At 44.1% G+C, this 21,271-nt stretch overlaps 1 protein-coding gene across 1 annotated transcript in view; it reads left to right on the top strand.

Annotated features, from left to right (window-relative positions):
• The window catches only part of LOC138737294 (piezo-type mechanosensitive ion channel component 2-like), a 150,460-nt gene that overhangs the window by 90,350 nt on the left and 38,839 nt on the right, over positions 1-21,271 (top strand). The window contains exons 46-60 of the mRNA XM_069888047.1: positions 2,398-2,518; positions 3,395-3,449; positions 4,033-4,139; positions 4,199-4,323; positions 5,001-5,019; positions 6,522-6,630; positions 7,250-7,324; positions 7,530-7,696; positions 7,750-7,971; positions 10,304-10,491; positions 12,371-12,424; positions 12,744-12,857; positions 14,646-14,810; positions 17,129-17,380; positions 20,224-20,482. Of these exons, the coding sequence (XP_069744148.1) occupies positions 2,398-2,518; positions 3,395-3,449; positions 4,033-4,139; positions 4,199-4,323; positions 5,001-5,019; positions 6,522-6,630; positions 7,250-7,324; positions 7,530-7,696; positions 7,750-7,971; positions 10,304-10,491; positions 12,371-12,424; positions 12,744-12,857; positions 14,646-14,810; positions 17,129-17,380; positions 20,224-20,482 (2,032 nt within the window). The remainder of the gene's footprint in view (positions 1-2,397; positions 2,519-3,394; positions 3,450-4,032; positions 4,140-4,198; positions 4,324-5,000; positions 5,020-6,521; positions 6,631-7,249; positions 7,325-7,529; positions 7,697-7,749; positions 7,972-10,303; positions 10,492-12,370; positions 12,425-12,743; positions 12,858-14,645; positions 14,811-17,128; positions 17,381-20,223; positions 20,483-21,271) is intronic.

The following is a 21,271-nucleotide window of genomic DNA, read 5'->3' as shown; positions in this document are numbered from 1 at the left end:
TTAAAACTGGCAGAAAATTTTTAAAAATTTTACTCCCGTGTATAATGCGACCCTCCCCCCCCCCCCCCCCACTTTGAGCTCAAATTTCAGTACAAAATCTTTTGCATTATACTCGAATATTTATGGTAATTGCAATACCACTGCTAAGGCTATTTTAACAAATGTAATTTTGAATTTTGTTTATTTATACTTATTTCAATGAAGTTTCCGAAAAGATAAAGCTCCGGGTCGCCTGTGAAGGCCACTCCTGTTATCCTTGTAAATATTTCAATAATATCTGCCAGAAAGGTCTCATCTCACATGACCACGTGACATGTAAAAACGTTCCTATTTCTATCCAACACCCAAAACACAGCTCCGATATTTCAGATTTTTATTTATGGCGGGAGATATAATTGGTGTAGGAAATTGTCTTGCACTAATCTGTATCTTGCTTTTATAATTGATGTCCTGCCATCCAAACACCAATCAGACCAACATCTCTCCATTAATGCAACACCTAGATCCGATTCCCACCTCTCTCTCTCTCTCTCTCTCTCTCTCTCTCTCTCTCTCTCTCTCTCTCTCTCTCTCTCTCTCTCTCTCTCTCTCTCTCTCTCTCTCTCTGTAAACCTAGTTTCACACTTTCACTCTGGAGAGCATAGTACATCTTAATTATAAATTTAGGTGTATTCGCCAGCCAAATCATTTGTTCCATCTCACTAATTTCAGATGGGCCAGACTGGCCCCCATCTTTCTCTTAGGAATGTTCTTAGCTGGAGAAAATAAAAGAATGCCTCCTTAGCTACTCTATTTATTTCTTAATTGCTCAAAAGACATGAGAGATTCCTCCATGCAACAATCATCAATTTATTTTAATCCTTTGTCATACCATTAATTCAATATTTTGTTACCCAGATTCATAGGGCAGCAGCACATTTTTATCTAAAGGTGTCCTCACTGATATACCTGATTTTTTTTTCCCCAATACACTCAGTTATTTCTTGCCATATTCTAATCATATGTATTAATATAGGGTAATCCATCTTTTTTTGTTATTAACTTAGCATTGCACATAAATGAAATTCTTTGCTGTTTCTTCTTCTATTGAATTAAATCCCATTCAAATCCAAGAAGGGGGACTGTCTTTTTCAAAAAAGAATGATAAAAATCTTGCTTGTGCCGATAAATAGTATTCCTTAAAATCTGGAAGTCCAAGTCCTCCCAGTTTAGAAGTCCATGTTAGCTTTTCCATTAAAATTCTTGGCACTTTGTTATTCATAGGAATTGCCTTACGGTCTCGGAAAGGAATTAGATATATCGGAGATTGTTACGATGGAAGGAATTTAATGTAATTTAATTTCATTGTTGTCATCTGAACGATTAAAAAGATGAATATAGGTACAAAATAATACACTTTTTTGTTATTATCAATTAAGAGCTTATTTGAGAAATAAATTTCATCCAACAATGTTATTACCCAAATATGGTGATGTTGATATGTACTAGATATACTAAAACATTTATCTCAACTATATATACTTTATTGCAGAAGGGACTTCCAAACGAGGTACATAGGTCCAGACATCGATGGGAGATGGATCTAAATATTAACATAGATGAACAAAATTGTCAGATCTGTGCCGAGACAGTAAGACAAATACTATAAATGTTAGGTATAGATTAGTTCAATATAACCTCGCACAACAGAAATTAAATAGATTGAAATCAAATCTTTAAGCTCAGTGTTTTATATGTGGTCAGAAGATGGGCATTTTTTTTTTTACATTCTACTTGATCCTGTCCTGAAGTGAAACCTTTTTGGTTAATTTGGCAATTTTTTTTTAGAACAGGTTACAGGAATTAAATTCCCACAAAATCCAATGTTATTTTTATTAGGTAGTATTGTAGGGATAAGACCAAAATTGGAATTATCTATATATCAAAAAGAATCTGTAAAGATTGCCTTAGCAGTAGCAAGCAAATGTATAGTAGTAACATGGAAATCAGACTCTCATCTAGGTATGGATCGATAGAACACAGAAATGTGTAGCTGAATTTCCTCTTGAGAAGATTACATAAATATGAGAAATAAATATGAATAATTTTTGAAAAATTTGGAGCCTGAATTTACAAATTGAGGGAATTAATTTATGGATGTTTTCCATGAGCTTTGAACCTTGTTAACCTCCTTGGAAGTATTAAAAGAACCAGGTTTCTTGTTTTCCTTCTATTTTTCTTTCTATGCTTTCTCTTATTTATATTTCTTTCCTTTTAGGTAGTGCAATAGGCAACAATTGAAAAAGATACTGCAATCTTGTCATCACCTTCATTTTAATACATTTTACTCTTCCCACGAGAGTAATCGGCAGGTCTTTCCATTTCTGTAAATCTACCCGTACACTTTCCTCTCCGCAGGTTGCTCAAAATCACTGATTCACCTGTTTCTATCATATTTAATTCTTCACAGGAAATGGAAAAGAGAAAGCTGAAGGTGGCCAGAAGAATTGGTGGCAGCCCTGGGTATCTCATAACTCAAGTAAGTCCTTCAATATCAAGCCCCCACCCACAAAACCCCTCTGCAGCATGTACATCCTCTGTATGTGCGAGAACCTAGTGATGTCTCCCACTCAGCTTTCGCGGAGCTGGGCAGAAGTGGAGATTGCTCACTTATCGGTTTCCAACCCCTTTTCTGACCGAGGAAGACATTTTCCACTTTGAGATGGTTAAAGTGTGGAATGTAGGGGAGACAGGCTCACACCGCCACCTCACCACATTTTCACTGTTCCTCTGATCTTCTGCTCTTTCATCCAAAAGCCCTTATCTTTCAAATCTCCGGTAAACCTTCCCACTCTCATCTTGAAACCTTAGCCTCCAGTATTTGACAATTCCACCCTGCCTAAGAAACTCTGACCCTTTACATCAAGTCCAGTTTATTGTCATCTGATTGTACAACTACAACCCGACAAAACAGCGTTTTCCGGTCCTCTGTTCAAAACACGCAGACGCACAACCAGACATAACACACATGCAAACAAACAATGCATATGCAGGACAAGTGTTCATCCATACAAATAAATAAATAAATATTGTTTTGTACATATGAGAGTGTTCGATGGTTTGTGAGAGCAGTTCCTTTAGTCATTCAGCATTCTCCCTGCCCGTAGGAAGAAGCTGTTCCTCAGCCTGGTAGTGCTGGCTCTGATCCTCTTGCATCTCTTTCCCAATGGGAGCAGCTGAAAGATGCTGTGTTCTGAGCAGAAGGGGTCCTCAATGAGTTTGCAAGCCCTCTTTAAACAAAACTCCCAGTAGATCACATTGATGGTTGGGGGGTGGGGGGAGGTGGAAGACTCCAGTGATCCTCTCTGCCACTCTTGTGGTCCTGTGGATTGACCTCTGATCCATTTCTCTGCAGCCACCGTACCACACTGTGTTTGTTGGAGCCGAGCTCAATCGAGCTCTTGTAGAAGGTTTATCCTATCTAATCCTTCTGATTATTTTGTAAATTTCTATTAGGTTCTCCCCTCCAACACTTCAGAAAAAAAACCCAAGTCTTCCAATCTCAGTCAGTCAGCACCGAGGGCCAAAGGGACCCCACAGTGCTGTAGATTTCTATGTTCAATGCTCTCCTTGCAGCTTGTACCCTCTAACTCAGGCAGCATCCTGGGAAATTTCTTCTGCACCCTCTCCAAAGCCTCCACATCCTTTCTGCAGTGTGATGGCCAGAACTCCAGGTAAATGTGGTCCAGCTAGAGTTTTATCGGTTGCTTACAGGACCTCCCGACTTTTATCTTGTTGCCTGGGCTGCTGAAGGCAAGTATGTCGCACCCCCTTCTTTACCACCCTGCTATACGTTGCCACTTTCAATGACTGATGGACCTGCACCCTAAGATCCCTCTGTATATCACTCCACCTGAGGCTCCTGCAGTGGTTCAGCTTCATGTCGATCTAGTTGGGATGACTGTACTAGAATTCTATTAGAAATTCCAGCTGGAAGGGTGTTACTTGCATGTTGGCTGAACACTGTACCATTTGTGTTTTCTGTTCATGCAGTGATACATAGTGCGAGCTACTATCTGTTTGACACTGACAGTGAGGATGAGGCAAATGAGGAGAGTGAAAGCGTAAAAGAAGCAGCTCAGAAATCTTCGGCATTCCAGGTGTGAACCGTTGGCTACTTTATCTCGTCCGTGCACTTCCTGCTGATGCCCTACTTCAGAAATGGAGTGCACTACGTCGGTCACAACTGCAGATCCCTTGCTGTGCACCGGCTACTCACAGCCGGTGTTTCTACAGTTACAATACACAATCACAGCAGAGGGCGTTGGTTCTGGTCGCCCATCTGTAGGAAGATGATCACTAAGCTGGAAAGTCTGTAGAAAAGATTTATGAAAATGACCCTGGGGCTGGCAGGCTCGAATCACAAGGAGAGACTGGGACTTTTCTCCCTGCAGCGTCCGAGGCTGAGAGGGGACATTGGCGAGGCCAAATTTGGAATACCATGTGCAGTTTTGGTTGCCAAATTGCAGGAAGGATATAAACGGAATAGAGTGAGTGCAGAGGAGGTTTACAAAATGTTGCCAGGGTTTGAGTTACAGGGCAAGATTGAGCAGGCTGGGACTTTATTCCCTAGAGTGTAGATGATTGCGGGGTGATTTATTAGAGGTATTCAAAATTATAAGGGGAATGGATAGAGTCAATGTGGAGAGGCTTTTTCCACTGAGAGTAGGGGAGATTCAAACAAGAGGGCATGGATTGAGAGTATCAGGGAAAATGTGAGGGTATTTCTTCACGCAGAGGGTGGTGGGGGTATGGAATGAACTTCCGGCAGAGTTGTAGAAGTGAGATCGATGTTGATATTCAAGGAAAAGTTGGATAGGTATATGGACAGGAGAGATGTGGAGGGGTTATGGGCCGAATGCGGGTCAGTGGGGACTAAGTAGAAGATAATGTTCAGCATGGACTAGTAGGGCCAAACTGGCCTGTTTCTGTGCCGTAAATGATTAATGGTTATTATGGAGGTTTATCAAATCATCTGAGGTAAGTAGATTTTTCTAAAATTTGAGGGTATAAATCAGTGGTCACAACCTTTTTCTTTTCACCCACATACCACTTTAAGTGTTCCCTATGCCACAGGTGCTCTGTGATTAGTAAGGGATTGCTTAAGGTGGTACGTGGGTCGAAAGAAAAAGTTTTAATTGTTCCCAATTGTCATTATGTGCACGGTTTCAGAACTCCAAAGGAAAGGGGCCAATGACAATTTTTCTCAAGCAAAATATTTCAATAACAATTGGGTCCAGAGCAGTGGTTCTCAACCTTCCCACTCACATCCCACTTTAAGCAATCCCTTACTAATCACAGAGCATCGATGGCATAGGGATTACTTAAAGTGGTATGTGAGTGGAAAGAAAAAGCTTGAGAACCATTGGTATAAATTTAAGAGGAGAAAAATTTAAAAGGGACGCGAGGGGTATCTTTGCACACATGGTGGTGGGTATATGGGAAGTGGTAGAGGTAGCAGCAGGAACAATAACAACACTTGATTGGCATTTAGAGGCATTTTTTGTTCTTTTTCTTTTGAATCTTACAATATATAACTATACTGTTCAATTGTGCATAATGTAAACCAATAAAATACTTTAAAAAGAAATGATATTTAGACAGGTAAATAGATAGGCAAATTTTAAATGCAAGCAAATGGGACTAGCTTGTTGGGAATGAACACGTTGGGCTGAAGGGCCTGCATCCCTGCAGTAAACCTCTGACTGTGATGGTCAGGAGCAGGAATAGGGCCGTCTGATACTCGAGCCTGCTGCTATGAGTGGCATGGTTGGCGCAGCAGTTAGCACAATGCCTTTACAGCGCCAGCTATTAGGACTGGGGTTGAAATCCCATGCTCTCTGCAAAGAGTTCTCCCCATGTCTGTGCGGGTTTTCCCTGGGGTCTCTGGTGTTGGTTAGTTGGGTGTAAATTGGGTGGCATGGGCTCATGGGCTGAAATGCCCTATCATAACCACAGAGCCCACACATGACACATTCTCACAGAATTGCGACTGATTCAACCATTAACCAACTAGTCTCTGACAGTATACTGACCTGTTGTTACAGATCACTGATCGTATCAAGAAAGTTTCTGTGCAGGACACTGAACCATCCCATTAAACTGCATTGGTCATACCCACAGTGTTTCATGTCTTCAGAATAATTCAGAAGCCTTTGAAACAGTATCTGAGTGGGTGTCATTCCTTCCACATTGTTCGGAAATGCCTCCAGTTGCAAATCAAGCAAATAACCAAGAACAAAGTTTTTAAAAAAAATATCCTGACAAAACGACAACTTTGTGAGTTATTTCAATTTGTGATGCTTTTGGCCTCGAGCAGAATTGAATACATGAGATCCCAATTTTCCTGAGAAGAGGGTGGTCCAGCTTTGTAGTCAAGCAGATTGCATGGGGATAACGGCAGCTAATTGTCTCCCACCTTCCCTCTTTGCTAGTCCTGCACACAGAGCGAGTAACCGGTCGGCTTAATCTTGTCCTTCCAGTTTGCTTACATGGCCTTGGTTAAAGATTCCAAGGCAGCGGTGAAGGAAAGACACAAGGAGCTGAAGCAGGTGAAGAAAGCACAAAGGAAGAAGGAGAGGGTGCAGCGAGGTAACTGTCTCTGGTCTTGTTCATGCAGCTCTGCAGTGCTGAAGGGTGATGCCCATTCACCAGGTCCAACTAATGCACCAAAATGTTAGATCAGGGTCAAATCGATTCACACCAGGAGCACAGCCAAATTCTAAATTTAGGGGGAGCGAGTGGTTGAATGGCAGGCTGCACTGATTTTCTGGCAGTATTGGACTGGGTGGGGGGGTGGGAGGAAGGGTGACGGTGGTGTCAGAGGGTGGAAGTGGCAGCAGTCAGAGCTTCATAACCAGCTTTTCTGTATGACGATTGGAAGCAGGATCCTTTCTGGTAACCCTGGCCTTCACTGCCCCCACCTGAGAAAAGCCACCATTCATTAAATCACACCTGGCACACAACTGTCTGTAGTCCTCAATGAACAAAGGGGTGCTGAACAAACATCGTCAAGAGAAGACTGGTCTGACGGCAATACCAACTGCTGACAGCACAGTCAGAGGTACAAGGAGAAAGAAAGACTGATTAAAATGGTAGGGGTGTTGATGTAAATTGAGATATCTTTTTAGTGACAAAACATGGATGTTTAAAGACGAATGAGTAAATGATTTAAAAAGATCAGAAACTGTTAATGCCCTTCTGATTTCAGATGTGAGCAGAAATTATTCCAGTGAAGATGAGCTGGATCCCTTGAATGCACAGGAAGAAGGTCCACAGGACACAGGTCAGTCAATTCCTTTGTCATTCTTGAGTCAGGCGCAATTCGGAGCAAACCTCAATCAATCCCAGAAACTCTTTCAAGTCTACACTTTGTACTTATCCACATTGATGCTCAATGCACCCCTGAGAAGGTTTGTGCATCTCCCGGGAGCCCAAATGTGCATCACTTTCCTCATTTCTCACCGTGTTCGTGTCTTTACTCTGTGCAGATAATCTCATCGGGCGGGGAGTCAACATCCTGACCTTTACCTGGATGTTTATTCAAGCATTGATTGAAGGGTTGATTGAGCTTCTGAATACCATCTCCAAAGATAACATTGACATCTCCACTGTGCTGAGGATGGAGAGGTCCATTTTAAGAAGAGACTTAAAACAGGTGATGTAACCCAGGGCAAAATTTCACTCAGACATTCAGGGTTTGTTATTCAGAGTAAAACCAGAAATGGCTGGAAATACTTAGCGGATCAGGTCACATCAGTGGGAAGAGAAACAAAGCTCAAGATTCAGGCTGAAGACCCTTCGCCAGAGCTGGGGAAGGAGACTGGAGGAGCTGCCGGTGAGGGGAAGTCTCTGATAATGGAAAATTGGGGTGACCGTGAGAATAAACTCCAAACAAGGTCATCTGGCCAGAGGGTGGATGGGAGCAGATGGGTGAGTGAGATCAGAGGCCACGCAGGAGTTGCAAAATGTCGATCAGGAGGGCCCTCCCAGCAGCAAAGGCTGAGCACATCCTCCACTTCAAGAGAAAGGAAAGAAAAGGGGAATAAAAATGCAAGCTCAGCTAATATCAAAGATGACTGATAGAAAGCAAGTTACCTGAAGTGGAAGACCAGAAGACTGCATCATCCCAAGGCAGGTGGAGCTTCAGGGCTTCAGATCCATTATTTGGTTTGCATTTAACTTGACCTGTTCTTTAACTGAGTACAAGAGGAATAGGGAAATTATATTACAGAGTCTATAAAACTTTGCTTAGGGTGGTCTTGGATATTGTGTACGTATTTAGTCACCTCGTTACAGGAAGGATGTGGAGGCTTTCCAGGATGCTGCCTGGTTAAGAGGGTATGAGCTATTGGGAGAGGGTGGACTAATTGAAGCTGTTTTCTCTGGAGCTGAGGGAAGTTTACAAAATCATGGGAGAGATGGATAGGGTAGATAATCAGAATTGTTTTCCGGAGTCAAAATGTCACAAACCAGAGAAGGTGCATTTAAAATGGGTTGGGTGGGGGGGGGAAAGGATGTTTGGATGAGACCTGTATTGGCACAAAGTGGTAGGTGTCTGGAATGGACTGCCAGGAATACTGGCTCAAGCAGATAGGGTCATAGCATTGAAGGGGCTTCCAGATTGATATGTGGATATGCAGGGAATAGAACGAGCAGAGAGTTTTAATTTAGTGTGGACAATATGTCTGGCATGGGCACCTTGTCTGGTACGGTCACCGTGGGCTGAATGGATGTTTCCTTTGCTGCACTGTTCTATGTTGGTTGTTATCATGGAATTGTAATTTCTCTAGCTGACAATAATTAGTCACCATGAACAATACCCGTACAGGTATACAATCCTTTATCCGGAACCCTTGGGGGGGTTCCAAATTTTGGATTTCAGAACCAAACCCAGCTGCCCCAGATTTAAGCCCACCCAAATTGTGCTGCCGTATCCATCCCCTTCCAGTCACCCACCCAGATATTGTGTACCAGTAGTAATAATTTCCATCTTTGAGTGACACTCTAATTCCATTTTGCATCTGCCCCAACACTGCCACAAGATTCTTTACTCTGTGCAGATAATCACAAGAGGAAACCAAATTGGAAGCATTACTCGCACTCTTGGCACCCATGTGGCCGATTGAGGATCTGATTACTTTTCTATCATTAATTAACTATCTGAAGTTTTAAAAATGTGATAGTGGTGGCTCATTTGTTTAAAAACCTCAATTGCTTCAGAGAAGGAATCTTGTTTTTCTTGATGGGTTTGAACCATCCTTTATCATCCCAAGGTGTGTGTAGCTGTAAATGGCGCCATGTATGCGCAAGCCTGTTCTCCCCGACCGTTGCTTTATTTTTCATGTTCCAAATAGCTGCTTAAATTTGTCAGTCGTCTGCAGACCAGAAAGGAACTGGGTTTCATCCAGCTGAGTAAAAGCAGTAAAAATGTGTCCTTGCCAAAGAAATAAAGGGTAACCAACATTTCGGCCTGTGCCCTTTGTCAGTCGCCTGAATAAAAAGGTGGGGTATTGGGGAGAGGAGAGAGGAAGGGGTGGAGTAGCTCTCTCCCATTATCACTTCTCAGCCTTCTCACCATTGTCCACCCAAGACCTCTTGTCTGTGACCCTGTGCTCCTCTCTCAGCTCCTTTCGTCCTCCTCTCTTGTCCTCCCCCCACCTTTTTAATCAGGCACCCAGCCTGGATTTTTTTCTTATAGCTGACAAAGGGGTTCAGGTCCGAAATGTCGGTTATCCTTTACTTCCCATGGATGCTGTGTGACCTTCTGAGTTTCCCCAGCATGTTTGCGCACTGTACTCAACCCCCACCATCTGCGGCTTTTCTTGTTTAACTCCTTGCCAAAGAAGCCCACTGCTCAACAAGAAGAGCAAACCTCAGTGACAATATCTCTGTTCTACAGGGAGGTGCCTGGCACTGTCCAGAAACCAGAATTTTAACATTTTTACAAATTTTATTTCCAATGTGGTAGAAACCATTTCCACCCATCAAGACCCATGCTACCCAATTAACTGGCAAGCCTGTGCATATTGGAGGGTGGGACAAAACTGGAGTACTCGGGGAAGACCCTTGCAAACCCCTGACAGATAGCACTGGATTTGAACCCGTGACTGGCACCGTAATAGCATAGTGCTAACCTTACCACACTTCATCAGTGGAATGTATTTAAAGAAAAGTCTGAAGCCACAGCAGAAATTATATCAGTCAGTGCTTCAGTGAAGAAGAAAATATTTAGTTGGTGAGGAAACATCTGCTTTTCACTCAGGGCAAGATTCTGGACCAGGACAGTATCCATCGTTTTTACGACTCAAAACTGAAAAGCCAAGCGTCCTGTTGCTCAGATGGTGTTTGGACATTCAGTGGGGCAGCAGCAGGAGATGGCGCAACAGTCCGGGGCTTCCAAAAACTGACCAGCCCTAATTCCACGTTCTCCAGGGACAGCAGTGTATCGAGGTAATAACATCAGAAAATGCTAGAAGCACGTTTCTGCTCTGGAAGCATTTGTGGAGCAAGAAAAGTTCATGTTTCAGGTTGGGGCTTTGCATTAGAAGGGGGAAAGAGTGTAATGTTTAGGTAGCAGTGGGGAGGAATACCTCTGAAGGGGTGAGACCAAATGACCGAATGTGGCAGTTAGATCAGCATTGTTTAACTCCTTGCCAAAGAATCCCACCGCTCAACGAACATAGCAAAATGGCAACGTCTGTTCTGCAGAGTGGTGGCTGAAGTTGTCCAGAAATCAGAAGTTTAACATTTTAGAAAAAAAATGCTTATTTCCAACATGGTAGAAACCGATTCCAGCCATTGAGACTCATGCCACCCAATTAAGTGACAAGCATGGAAGGTGAATTAAAACCAGAGTATCCAGGCAAAACTCATGCAGGAAACTGGGAGAAGTTTCAGTGTTATGTTCCTCATGGGAAGCCCAGCAGGCTCAACCATCCAAAAAAAAACAAGAGCCCAAATGACAGCTGGCACAAAGGGCCAGTTCAGAGTCAAGGCCAATGTAGGTGAAATGCACGATTCAGTTTATGGGGATAGGACATTGTGGACAAGAATGGTTGTGGGAACAGAAATTGGCTCCAACCCGCCATGAGATGTGTTTGCAATGTTCACTGACAAAGTGAAAGCCCTGTTTAATTGATCTTTCCTTTCAAGCTTGGGGACTAATTAGAATTTCGAACCATTGCTAATCACTTGTCAACATGTGATTGGAAAAGGTCAGCGTGACTTGTCTAATTTAGATATTAAAAGGGAATTTAGTATTTTGGGGGAAGTAAAACCTGCCTCTGGTGAGTCCCAGGGATGTCTGGGGAAAATTGGTTCACTTGCATTTCACTGCTGTCCTTTGAATTTTAAAGCTCTGCTCCCTATCCCTGTGACTTCCTCCGGACTTGGTACACTGGGCTGCTTCACCCAACACTGGCAGCCATGCATTATGATTTTACGGTCCTAAATTTTGGAATTCCTTCCCTAATCCTCACTGCCTCTCTGCCCCACGATTTGCACCTATCCTGTGATATTTGGTGTGTTACCTTTCTGGTTTGAGATTGGGTTCTGCCTCACTGTTGGATTGTGCTCCTGTGAGGGCCCCTGAAAGATTTTTATTACTTGAAGGGTTTTTTTTTTGGTTTTCACTGACTCTTTACAAATATTTATTTTGCTGATCGTGGGCAGGCATCAAATTGGCTGATCCAAGTGAATGTGAACATTGGTAGAACATTCCTCATTCCCAGATCACCAGGTGCACCTGGTCATACACTGAGAAATCACACCGGTCACATCCTCGTACAGCATTGATGAGGTCACATTTGGAGGTGTTCAGTTCGAGTCACTGTGGGAAAAATGTTGTCGAGCTGCAGAGAAGATTTATAAGGATGTTGCTAGGACCCAGGAACCTGAGCTTCAGGGAAAAGTTGAGGCTTATTGCTTGGAGTGCAGGAGCATAAGGGGTGATCTCATAGAGGTACACAAAATTATGAGAAAATAGATTGGGAGAACACAGAGAACCTTTTCCCCAGAGACAGAGAATCGGTAACCAGGTTTAAGGTTGAGGGGTCGAAAGATTTAACAGGAACCTGAGGGGCAATTTTTTTTTTAAAACACACAGAGGCAGGTCCTATTGCAATGCTTAAGAAACATTTGGATGGAGACTTCGAAAGGATGGGTTTAGAGAGATATTGGCAAATGCAGGTGGATGGAACTGGTGTCCGTGGGTCGTTTTGGTTGGCGTGGGAAAGTTGGGTCGAAGGGCCTGATTCAACACACTACAAATCTGTGACTAATTGTTACAGGCAAAGCTCCAGTTATAACCCATGCACCTTTGCGTTGCTAGTTTAAAAGGTATGAAGGAATTCTCAGAAGGCAAGCGATGGTTGGCGCACTCTAGGTATGACTGCGACTCCATGACATTTTGAGGCTCCCCTCCCGGTGTTTCCACGTGCAGGAAGTCCTCAGGCAGCAATGGAGTTCCAGTCCTGAGAACTTTGTGTAATACCTAATGAAGACACAAGCATAAGTTGCCCTTCGCTTGTCATGGATGCTTAGATGTCCTGATCTTCTCCAGCGTATTTCAGTATTGCTCTTGACCCAGCATCTCCATATTTTCAGATATGATGGAAAACTGGCCGATCACCAGGGGGGCGGACGCTCGCCAGGATGGCCCCATCTATTCCTCCAGACTCTTAAATGCCTGCCAATATTTGCAGGGTGTCCATAGTTCGGTGTTCAAAACCTGGGGACAACTTGTATCTGAGAATCAAACAACTGCAGATGTTGGAAATAAGAAATTATAGCTGGAAACCCTCAGCAGATCAGGCAGGGTGCGTCGAAAGAGAACCGGTGTGGGGGGGGAATCATTTCAGGTGAAAGACCCTTCATTGGGTAACAGAATTTTATTATCAATTATATTTTTAAAATGTTAAATTTAGATATACAGCACAGTAACAGGCCCCTCTGGCCCACGAGCCTGTGCCACCCAATTGGCCAACAACTCCAGTGCATTCTGGGGTGAAACCAGAGCCCCCAGAGGAAACCCTCGCAGACACTTGGAAACTCTTTGCCTATTCTTTGGCTTGGCTTCGTGGACGAAGATTTATGGAGGGGGTAAATGTCCACGTCAGCTGCAGGCTCGTTTGTGGCTGACAAGTCCGATGCGGGACAGGCAGACACGGTTGCAGGGGAAAATTGGTTGTTTTGGGTTGGGTGTTGGGTTTTTCCTCCTTTGCCTTTTGTCAGTGAGGTGGGCTCTGCGGTCTTCTTCAAAGGAGGTTGCTGCCCGCCGAACTGTGAGGCGCCAAGATGCACGGTTTGAGGCGATGTCAGCCCACTGGCGGTGGTCAATGTGGCAGGCACCAAGAGATTTCTTTAGGCAGTCCTTGTACCTTTTCTTTGGTGCACCTCTGTCACGGTGGCCAGTGGAGAGCTCGCCATATAACACGATCTTGGGAAGGCGATGGTCCTCCATTCTGGAGACGTGACCCACCCAGCGCAGCTGGATCTTCAGCAGCGTGGACTCGATGCTGTCGACCTCTGCCATCTCGAGTACTTCGACGTTAGGGATGAAAGCGCGCCAATGAATGTTGAGGATGGAGCGGAGACAACGCTGGTGGAAGCGTTCTAAGAGCCGTAGGTGATGCCGGTAGAGGACCCATGATTCGGAGCCGAACAGGAGTGTGGGTATGACAACGGCTCTGTATACGCTTATCTTTGTGAGGTTTTTCAGTTGGTTGTTTTTCCAGACTCTTTTGTGTAGTCTTCCAAAGGCGCTAGTTGCCTTGGCGAGTCTGTTATCTATCTCGTTGTCGATCCTTGCATCTGATGAAATGGTGCAGCCGAAATAGGTAAACTGGTTGACCGTTTTGAGTTTTGTGTGCCCGATGGAGATGTGGGGGGGCTGGTAGTCATGGTGGGGAGCTGGCTGATGGAGGACCTCAGTTTTCTTTAGGCTGACTTCCAGGCCAAACATTTTGGCAGTTTCCGCAAAACAGGACGTCAAGCGCTGAAGAGCTGGCTCTGAATGGGCAACTAAAGCGGCATCGTCTGCAAAGAGTAGTTGACGGACAAGTTTCTCTTATGTCTTGGTGTGAGCTTGCAGGCGCCTCAGATTGAAGAGACTGCCATCCGTGCGGTACCGGATGTAAACAGCGTCTTCATTGTTGAGGTCTTTCATGGTTTGGTTCAGCATCATGCTGAAGAAGATTGAAAAGAGGGTTGGTGCGAGAACACAGCCTTGCTTCACGCCATTGTTAATGGAGAAGGGTTCAGAGAGCTCATTGCTGTATCTGACCCGACCTTGTTGGTTTTCGTGCAGTTGGATAACCATGTAGAGGAACTTTGGGGGGCATCCGAGGCGCTCTAGTATTTGCCAAAGCCCTTTCCTGCTCACGGTGTCGAAGGCTTTGGTGAGGTCAACAAAGGTGATGTAGAGTCCTTTGTTTTGTTCTCTGCACTTTTCTTGGAGCTGTCTATAGTCTATAGTGTATAGTGCCTATAGCGCCGGATTTAAACCATGGCTGCTGGTGCTGTAACAGCGTGGCGCTAGATGAGTCGGTGTAAGATGTCACGAGGATTTTTGATTGGTAGGGCATATTTTTTCTGTGTTCCCACAGTTGTAAGACTGAAGTAACTACACTGGACTCCAGACAGAACACCGCTGATAACATGGATGAGGCTGAGGAGCTGACCACTGTGGTCCCAAGGTCCGGCAATCGCAGCAGGTGGAAACTGCAGAAGATGTCCCACATTGACATGTCCTGTGACAGTGATCTGATCAGGTAAAACATCAAGTTCTCTTGTCAAAGTTCACCAAGGCCAGCAAACTTGTTTGCATTGGGTCGGTTAGTGACTGACCCGATTCGAGCGCATTCATTATCATCTGCATATTCCTTGGGTCTTTCTAGCACAGTTCTACATAAAACTGGGCAGAAAGCCGTGTTCATTATATCATCAATCTACTAGCATTTATTCCAGACAAGCACAATTCGCATCAACATCTTGGTCTATATTCTTGAATGAATAAGAACAAAGGATTTCTACATTTTAATGCGATATAGAAATACAATACCCACTCCGATTATCCAAAATTGGATGCTCAGAAATCCTCAATTATCCAAATTTTTTTTAAAATTCAGATAAATGGGGATAATCCCTAACAGATCAGAAATCCTCATTTATCCCCAAAATGTTTTTGGTGCTGAACTGAACTGACTAGGGACCTCGGACTCCTGGGCAGGAGTGGGAACATTGGGCTTCCAGCATGATCGAAGTGTGGGTGACCGGCGGTGGCCAGCATTTTTTTGGTGAGAATTAAACATTATTTTAATACCTTAAAAGTCTTCCCTTGTCGTTTAAACAGTTACAAGTGATTTGCCATTGCTACTGAGCAGTTTTTTTTTTATCCAGGGCTGACAATTTTGGTCATTTTGATCCAGTTTGGATAAATCAGAGTTGTCCTGTATTGCATCTGGGAAGGCAGGGAGGGGTGTCTGGGGAATGAGGGAGAGTGACAGGATAGCATGGAGAGGGCATTTCCTCTTGTGCTAGAATCACGGTATTAAAGTAAGGGGTTGGTAATTTATGTAAAGATGATGCAACTTTTTGACTCTGAGGCATGTCAGTCTTTGGAATCCTCCAGCTCAAAGAGCAGTGGGAACAGTCTGACTGAGCTTGATGGGCAAGAGTTGAAATGCTATCCGGGAAAGGTGGGAATGGAAATTTGAGGTTAGCCGTGATCTTACTCAGGGGAAATGGACTCTAATGGTTGGAGCTTTGCTCCTTCTAATTCACATGTTAAAGTGACTGACCCAGCCATGGGCAGGTTGGGCCGAAGGGCCTGCTTCTGCCTTGTGTGACTCTATGACTCTGACGATGGAACTTTCTCTGCATCTGCTGTCAAGATCAGTGTTCAGTTTGATAACCTACCATTTCCCCAAGTTCCATCCAGCTTCCCAATTACATGTTGAACTTGCTCCAGCTCTCTGCATGTCTTCCATTCCTGTCCCTCTTTTCATTTTAATAAGATTGAGCTTTTCTATTCTGTCTGGTGTTTCTACACATTATTCTCTGTGAAGATGGAGCACTTGATTTTCCTGACATGGTGTTCTCTTTACACCTGCTGCTCCACTGTCCTTGCAGGGTCACTGAATCTGGCTCTAGTTCCCTCGGTCCCTTTGATCTGTCATGTAGCTAATGACCCAGGAGTGATCCCTGTTACAGATGGCAACTTGAAAATGACCCATTCATCGTGAATATTTTTTTTCCATTGTTCGTTATTGATTATTCCAGATAATCCCATCATTCTTTTACCTTGTGCACTAACCTTTAAGGTGACACCTTATCAAATCCCTTCTGGAACTCCAATCACTATACATGTGATGGTTCCCCTTTATCTACCATGCTCTTTAATTCTCAAAGAGCTCAATTTGTCAAATGCAAAACAAATTCCTTCCAAAACAGCACGTTGATTCTTCATGATTGACAATTTTCCAAATTACATCCTTTCTAAAGGACTCCAGCATTTTCCCATAAACAGTGGTCAGGCTTGGCTGGCTGAAAGTAGCATTCTATCCCTCCCCACGCCCCTCCCCCCCACTGCCCCAGCCCCAATGGAGATATTATCTTTAATGTTTACCAATCCATTGGGATCACTCCAAATCTTGGGGAATTTGGAATATTGCAACCAATGTATCCACTAAAATGCCAGGATATATTCCAGAGGTGGTCAAACCATGGTTCGCGAGCCACATGCGGCTCTTTGACATGTAATGTGCGGCTCGTAGGAGTACGTTGGCTGAGACAGGAATCATACGAGCCGCTGCTTGCAATAGTAATGTTAATGGTCATGGCTTGTGATTGTTGCGGCTCTACTGTATGTGACTCTTGCGTTAACCATGTTTGGCCACTCCTGATATATTCCAACCATTTTGGAGGACTTGTCAATCTCTAACTGGTTGATGTGCCAAGTATTTTACCCTCTTTTTTTCCTAAGTATCGTGCACCGTTTTGGTGATGCTTGAAGTGAATTTGACCTTGAAGACAGGTGCAAAATTCATTGTTGTCTGGCACTCTCATTAACAAATTCTCTTCCCCCTAGTGCACCACCCCACTCTGTCCTGCTGCATTCAGAGCAGGGAGCTTCCGAGACTAGAGGGGAAGGAGAAGGCAAAATCACGGCCACTTCATGTTCTCCCGGATCCGATGTCCTCCCTGGCTACAGTACAATGACTGGCAGCCGTTCTGAGGAGGGCTTGTACACCGAGCCAGAAGAACAGATATCGAAGGGTGACCAGGTGCCTCCGACTCAACAGAGCCGTCTCCTAACTGCAAGCGATCTGATGCTCAAAAAGTGAGAACCGTCTCTCCTGCCTTTAGGAGATGGGCGAAAGCATTTGACTGTCAGTGAGAGGGAGGGTCTTCAATAGGGGCAGGTTAAAGAGATGCAGCGCTGATTGGATCAAAGGGATAGGGAGAGTTCCAAAACAGGAATGGAGAAGGCTAAGCAGCAGAGAAGGAGGGAAGTGGAAAGGGTTAGGGGGTCTGAGAGTACAGGAGGATGCAGAAGTAGGCTTGTAAAGGGGCTGGTATAATGTTTTAGGATGATGGTGCGACAGTTACCACATCCAAGTTTGCAGTTGATGCTTACAGTTGTAACCAAAGTGATCTGGAGAACGCAATAAAAAGTTAAACAAGCTGTTTGCTAACCGAATAATTTTTATCCAAGCTGGCTTGGTGGTAGGAGATGGTGGATGCTGGTGAATGGTGACTTTGGTTGCCAGACACCTGTGACAAACAGTGGGCCACAATAATTAGTGCTGGGCATCTTTGCTGTTTGTCATAGCCCACTGTGAATAGAGGAAGCTTGACCGGTGGTGATATGGGTAGTGTGGAGGATAATTTTAAGCCTCAGAGATATTGATCATTGGCGGATGGAGTTTTTTAAATTTAGACATGCACACGGTAACAGGCCCAATTTACAACCAATTAACCTATACTCCCAGTACGTTTTGAATGGTGGGAGGAAACTGGACCCCTGGGGGAAAACCCACACAGACATAGGAAGAATGTGCAGGATTAGAATCCAGGTTCCAATCGCTGGCGCTGTAAAGACGTTGTGCTAACCACTACGCCAACCGTGCCACTCCTACACTGACCGTGCTGTCCCTATCTTGATCGTTCTAATCTTTCCACCTTGATAAATGCAAAATGATACATTGGGGGAGGTCTCATTGAAGTAGGACACACACAATGAATGGTAGGGACACAGTAAGGGCCGAGGAACAAAGAGGCCTTGGTGTGCAAGTCTAAACATCACTAAAGGTGACAGCTCGTCAGCTGAGAAAGGAATATGAGGTAGTAGCCTTCATGAGCCAGGCATAGAATATTGGGGCAGGGGGTTTTTAAAACGCTGGTGAATATGGTGTGCAGTTTTATTTGCCACAGTGTGGAAAGGGTGTGATTGCTCAATTCTTCTGGGTGTTGCCTGGTACGGAGTGTCTCCATTTTGAGGAGAGACAAAGGGCTGGCTTTGTTTTCCTTGGAATGGAGGAATCATTGAGCTTTTCCACATGGAAACCTGCCCAAGGTGAACAAGTTGTCCATCTGAGCTCATCCCTTTGCCTGTCCACTTATCTGTCAAAATCCACATTAGCATTGTGGTTAGTGCAACACCGTTACAGCGCCAGAGACCTGGGTTCCAATTTGGCGCTGCCTCAAAGGAGTTTGTACGTTCTCCCTGTGTCTGCAAGGGTTTTCCCCAGGGTCTCTGGCTTTCTCCCACCCTTCGAAACGCACCGGTGGTGGAGGTTAATGGGGTGTAAATTGGGTGGCACGGATTTGTGGGCAGAAATGCCTGTTATCATGCTGTGTGGCTAAATTTTAAATGTACAGGGTTTGTAGCTTAATTAGAATATTTGGAGGCCCCAGGCTGGAAGGGCCTGTTACCATGTCATATGTCTAAATTTAACCTCCCTACCCTGGGGAAAAGGCTGTGATTAATCACCATATCCGTGCCCCTCATGAATTTGTACACCTCTGTATAAGGTCAGTCTCCTATGCTCCAGAGAAAAGATATATCCCAGCATCTCCTGAAACTCGAGCTCTCTAGTGCCATTAATGTCTCTGTGGATTTTTTTTTTGTATCCTTTCCAGTTAAATGACGTCCTTCCAAAGCAAAGTGACCAGATATGCACACGGTGTTCCAAATGTCAAAGTCTCGTACAACTGCGACATGGTGTCCCAGTCCTGTACCCAATGCGCAGATGGCTGAGGAGGACCTGGGAGAGGGTCACAAAATTGAGAGGCACAGATAGAGGAGACGATTGCAATCTTTCCTACAGAATCTTTTTTAAAAACAAAACATTTTAATGATACAGCAGGGTAGACTGCCTTTCCAATTAATTTGCCAACCCTGACCGGTTTAGAGGGTGGGAGTATACCAGATCATCCAGGGAAAACCCACACAGGTTACGGGAAAACCTACAAACCCCTTAGAGATGGCGCTGGATTCAAACCCGGGTCACTGGCGCTGTAATAGCCTTGCGTAAAACACTACGCTAACCATGTCTATAAGCAATGGCTTATAGCGAGGAGTAAGAGGTTTAGAACTGATATAAGGAAGATTTATTTTCATTTGAAGTTTGGAACACACTGCCTGAGAAAGGTGAAGAAGTTAGGTACTCTGAGATTCATCTCCAAGGGAAATGGAAATGGAATTAGCAAGTGCTGTAGTGCAATCAGACATGGGTGTTTGATGGCTGGCACAGATGAGATGGGCTGAAAGGCCAGATGCTGTGCTGTGGGCATGGAGCATGGATCCATTGGGCTGAATTTCCAATCCCAACAAAAATGTTCTTTAAAAAGTGATCACAGTGTAATTAAACCTTATGGATCCACTGTTACAGGAGGACACATCCATAGCATGGCAGCTTTTACATTTCAGGCATGGACAGAATTTAGAACAGAAATATGGAAATAAGGGCAAGTTGAAATTAAACATGAGCTTTCTAGCCAATATATACTCCCAGTCTTTATTCCACCCACTTGAAGATCAGTATGCAATATCTTTGGAATAAAAATGCATATATCAATAGACACTCAAAGTAAGTTTTATTGCAGAAAATGACCTGTTTTGTAATTTACTTGTACCCAAGTCTACTACCTTTTGTTGCCAAACTTTCTGTCCTGTTCCAGAATGTTTCATGACACTGAATTGGAGGAGTCGGACAAATTCTACAGTAATCTTCCTTGTCTCTTGAAGCTTCTGCTCGCCTTGTACAACATCGTGATGTCCCAGTCAGACATGTTGTGTTACTTTACGATGATCCTCAACCACATGGTCTCTGCCTCATTGCTCACCTTGGTTCTACCCATCCTCGTCTTCCTCTGGGCAATGCTATCCATCCCACGACCCAAGAAACGGTTCTGGATGTTTGCTATCCTCTACACTAAGGTACAAAGGGAGAACTGGAAACTTTGCACAAGATTGTGGTTCGTATATTATACAGGTGTTCACTCCGAGACAAAGACCACCACTTTGGCAATGTGTCTGAAATTGATCTTGCCCTTTCTCTGGCAGAGATTATTATAGAGTTGATTTAGAAAAGATTGTCACTTGTGGAGAAATCTTAAATCTGTGGTCATAAAAATATAATTATTGCTAATTACTATTCTTCCTGGAGGTCAGTGGCGAGTAGTTTCGCAGGGATCTTTATGATTTTTACAAATAATCTAGATGAAGAAAGGGAAGAATGAGTCAGTAAATTTGTGGATGATAGGATGGTTGGAGGAGTTGTGGATGATGCTGAAGGTTGTCTTAGGTTACAGTAGAATATAGGCAGGATGCAGAGTTGGGCAGCCAAGTGGCAGATAGGTTCAGTCCAGAGAAGTGTGAGGTGATGCATTTCAGAACGTCAAACCAGAAGGCTGAGTGGCGGTTACTTAAGAGCATGTATGAGCAGAGGGGCCTTGGGTCCAAATCCATACATCTCCCAAGGTTACCATGCAGGTTGATAGGATAGTTAAGAAGGCCTCTGGGATGTTGGCACTTGAGTTCAAAAATTGAGAGGTCATGTTGCAACTCTACAAATCTCTGGTGAGACCATTCTTAGAGTATTGTGTTCAGTTCCGGTCACTTCATTATAGGAAGAACATGGAAGCTATGAAGAGGGTGCAGAGCAGATTTACCAGGATTGCGAGGTAGGAAGGGTTTAATTTTGGAAATAAATAATAAATTAACTAG

Source organism: Narcine bancroftii, chromosome 6 (genome assembly GCF_036971445.1).
Source record: "Narcine bancroftii isolate sNarBan1 chromosome 6, sNarBan1.hap1, whole genome shotgun sequence".
Taxonomy (NCBI): domain Eukaryota; kingdom Metazoa; phylum Chordata; class Chondrichthyes; order Torpediniformes; family Narcinidae; genus Narcine; species Narcine bancroftii.
Note: the sequence above shows the minus strand (reverse complement) of the source record. Positions and strands in the feature narration are given on the sequence as shown.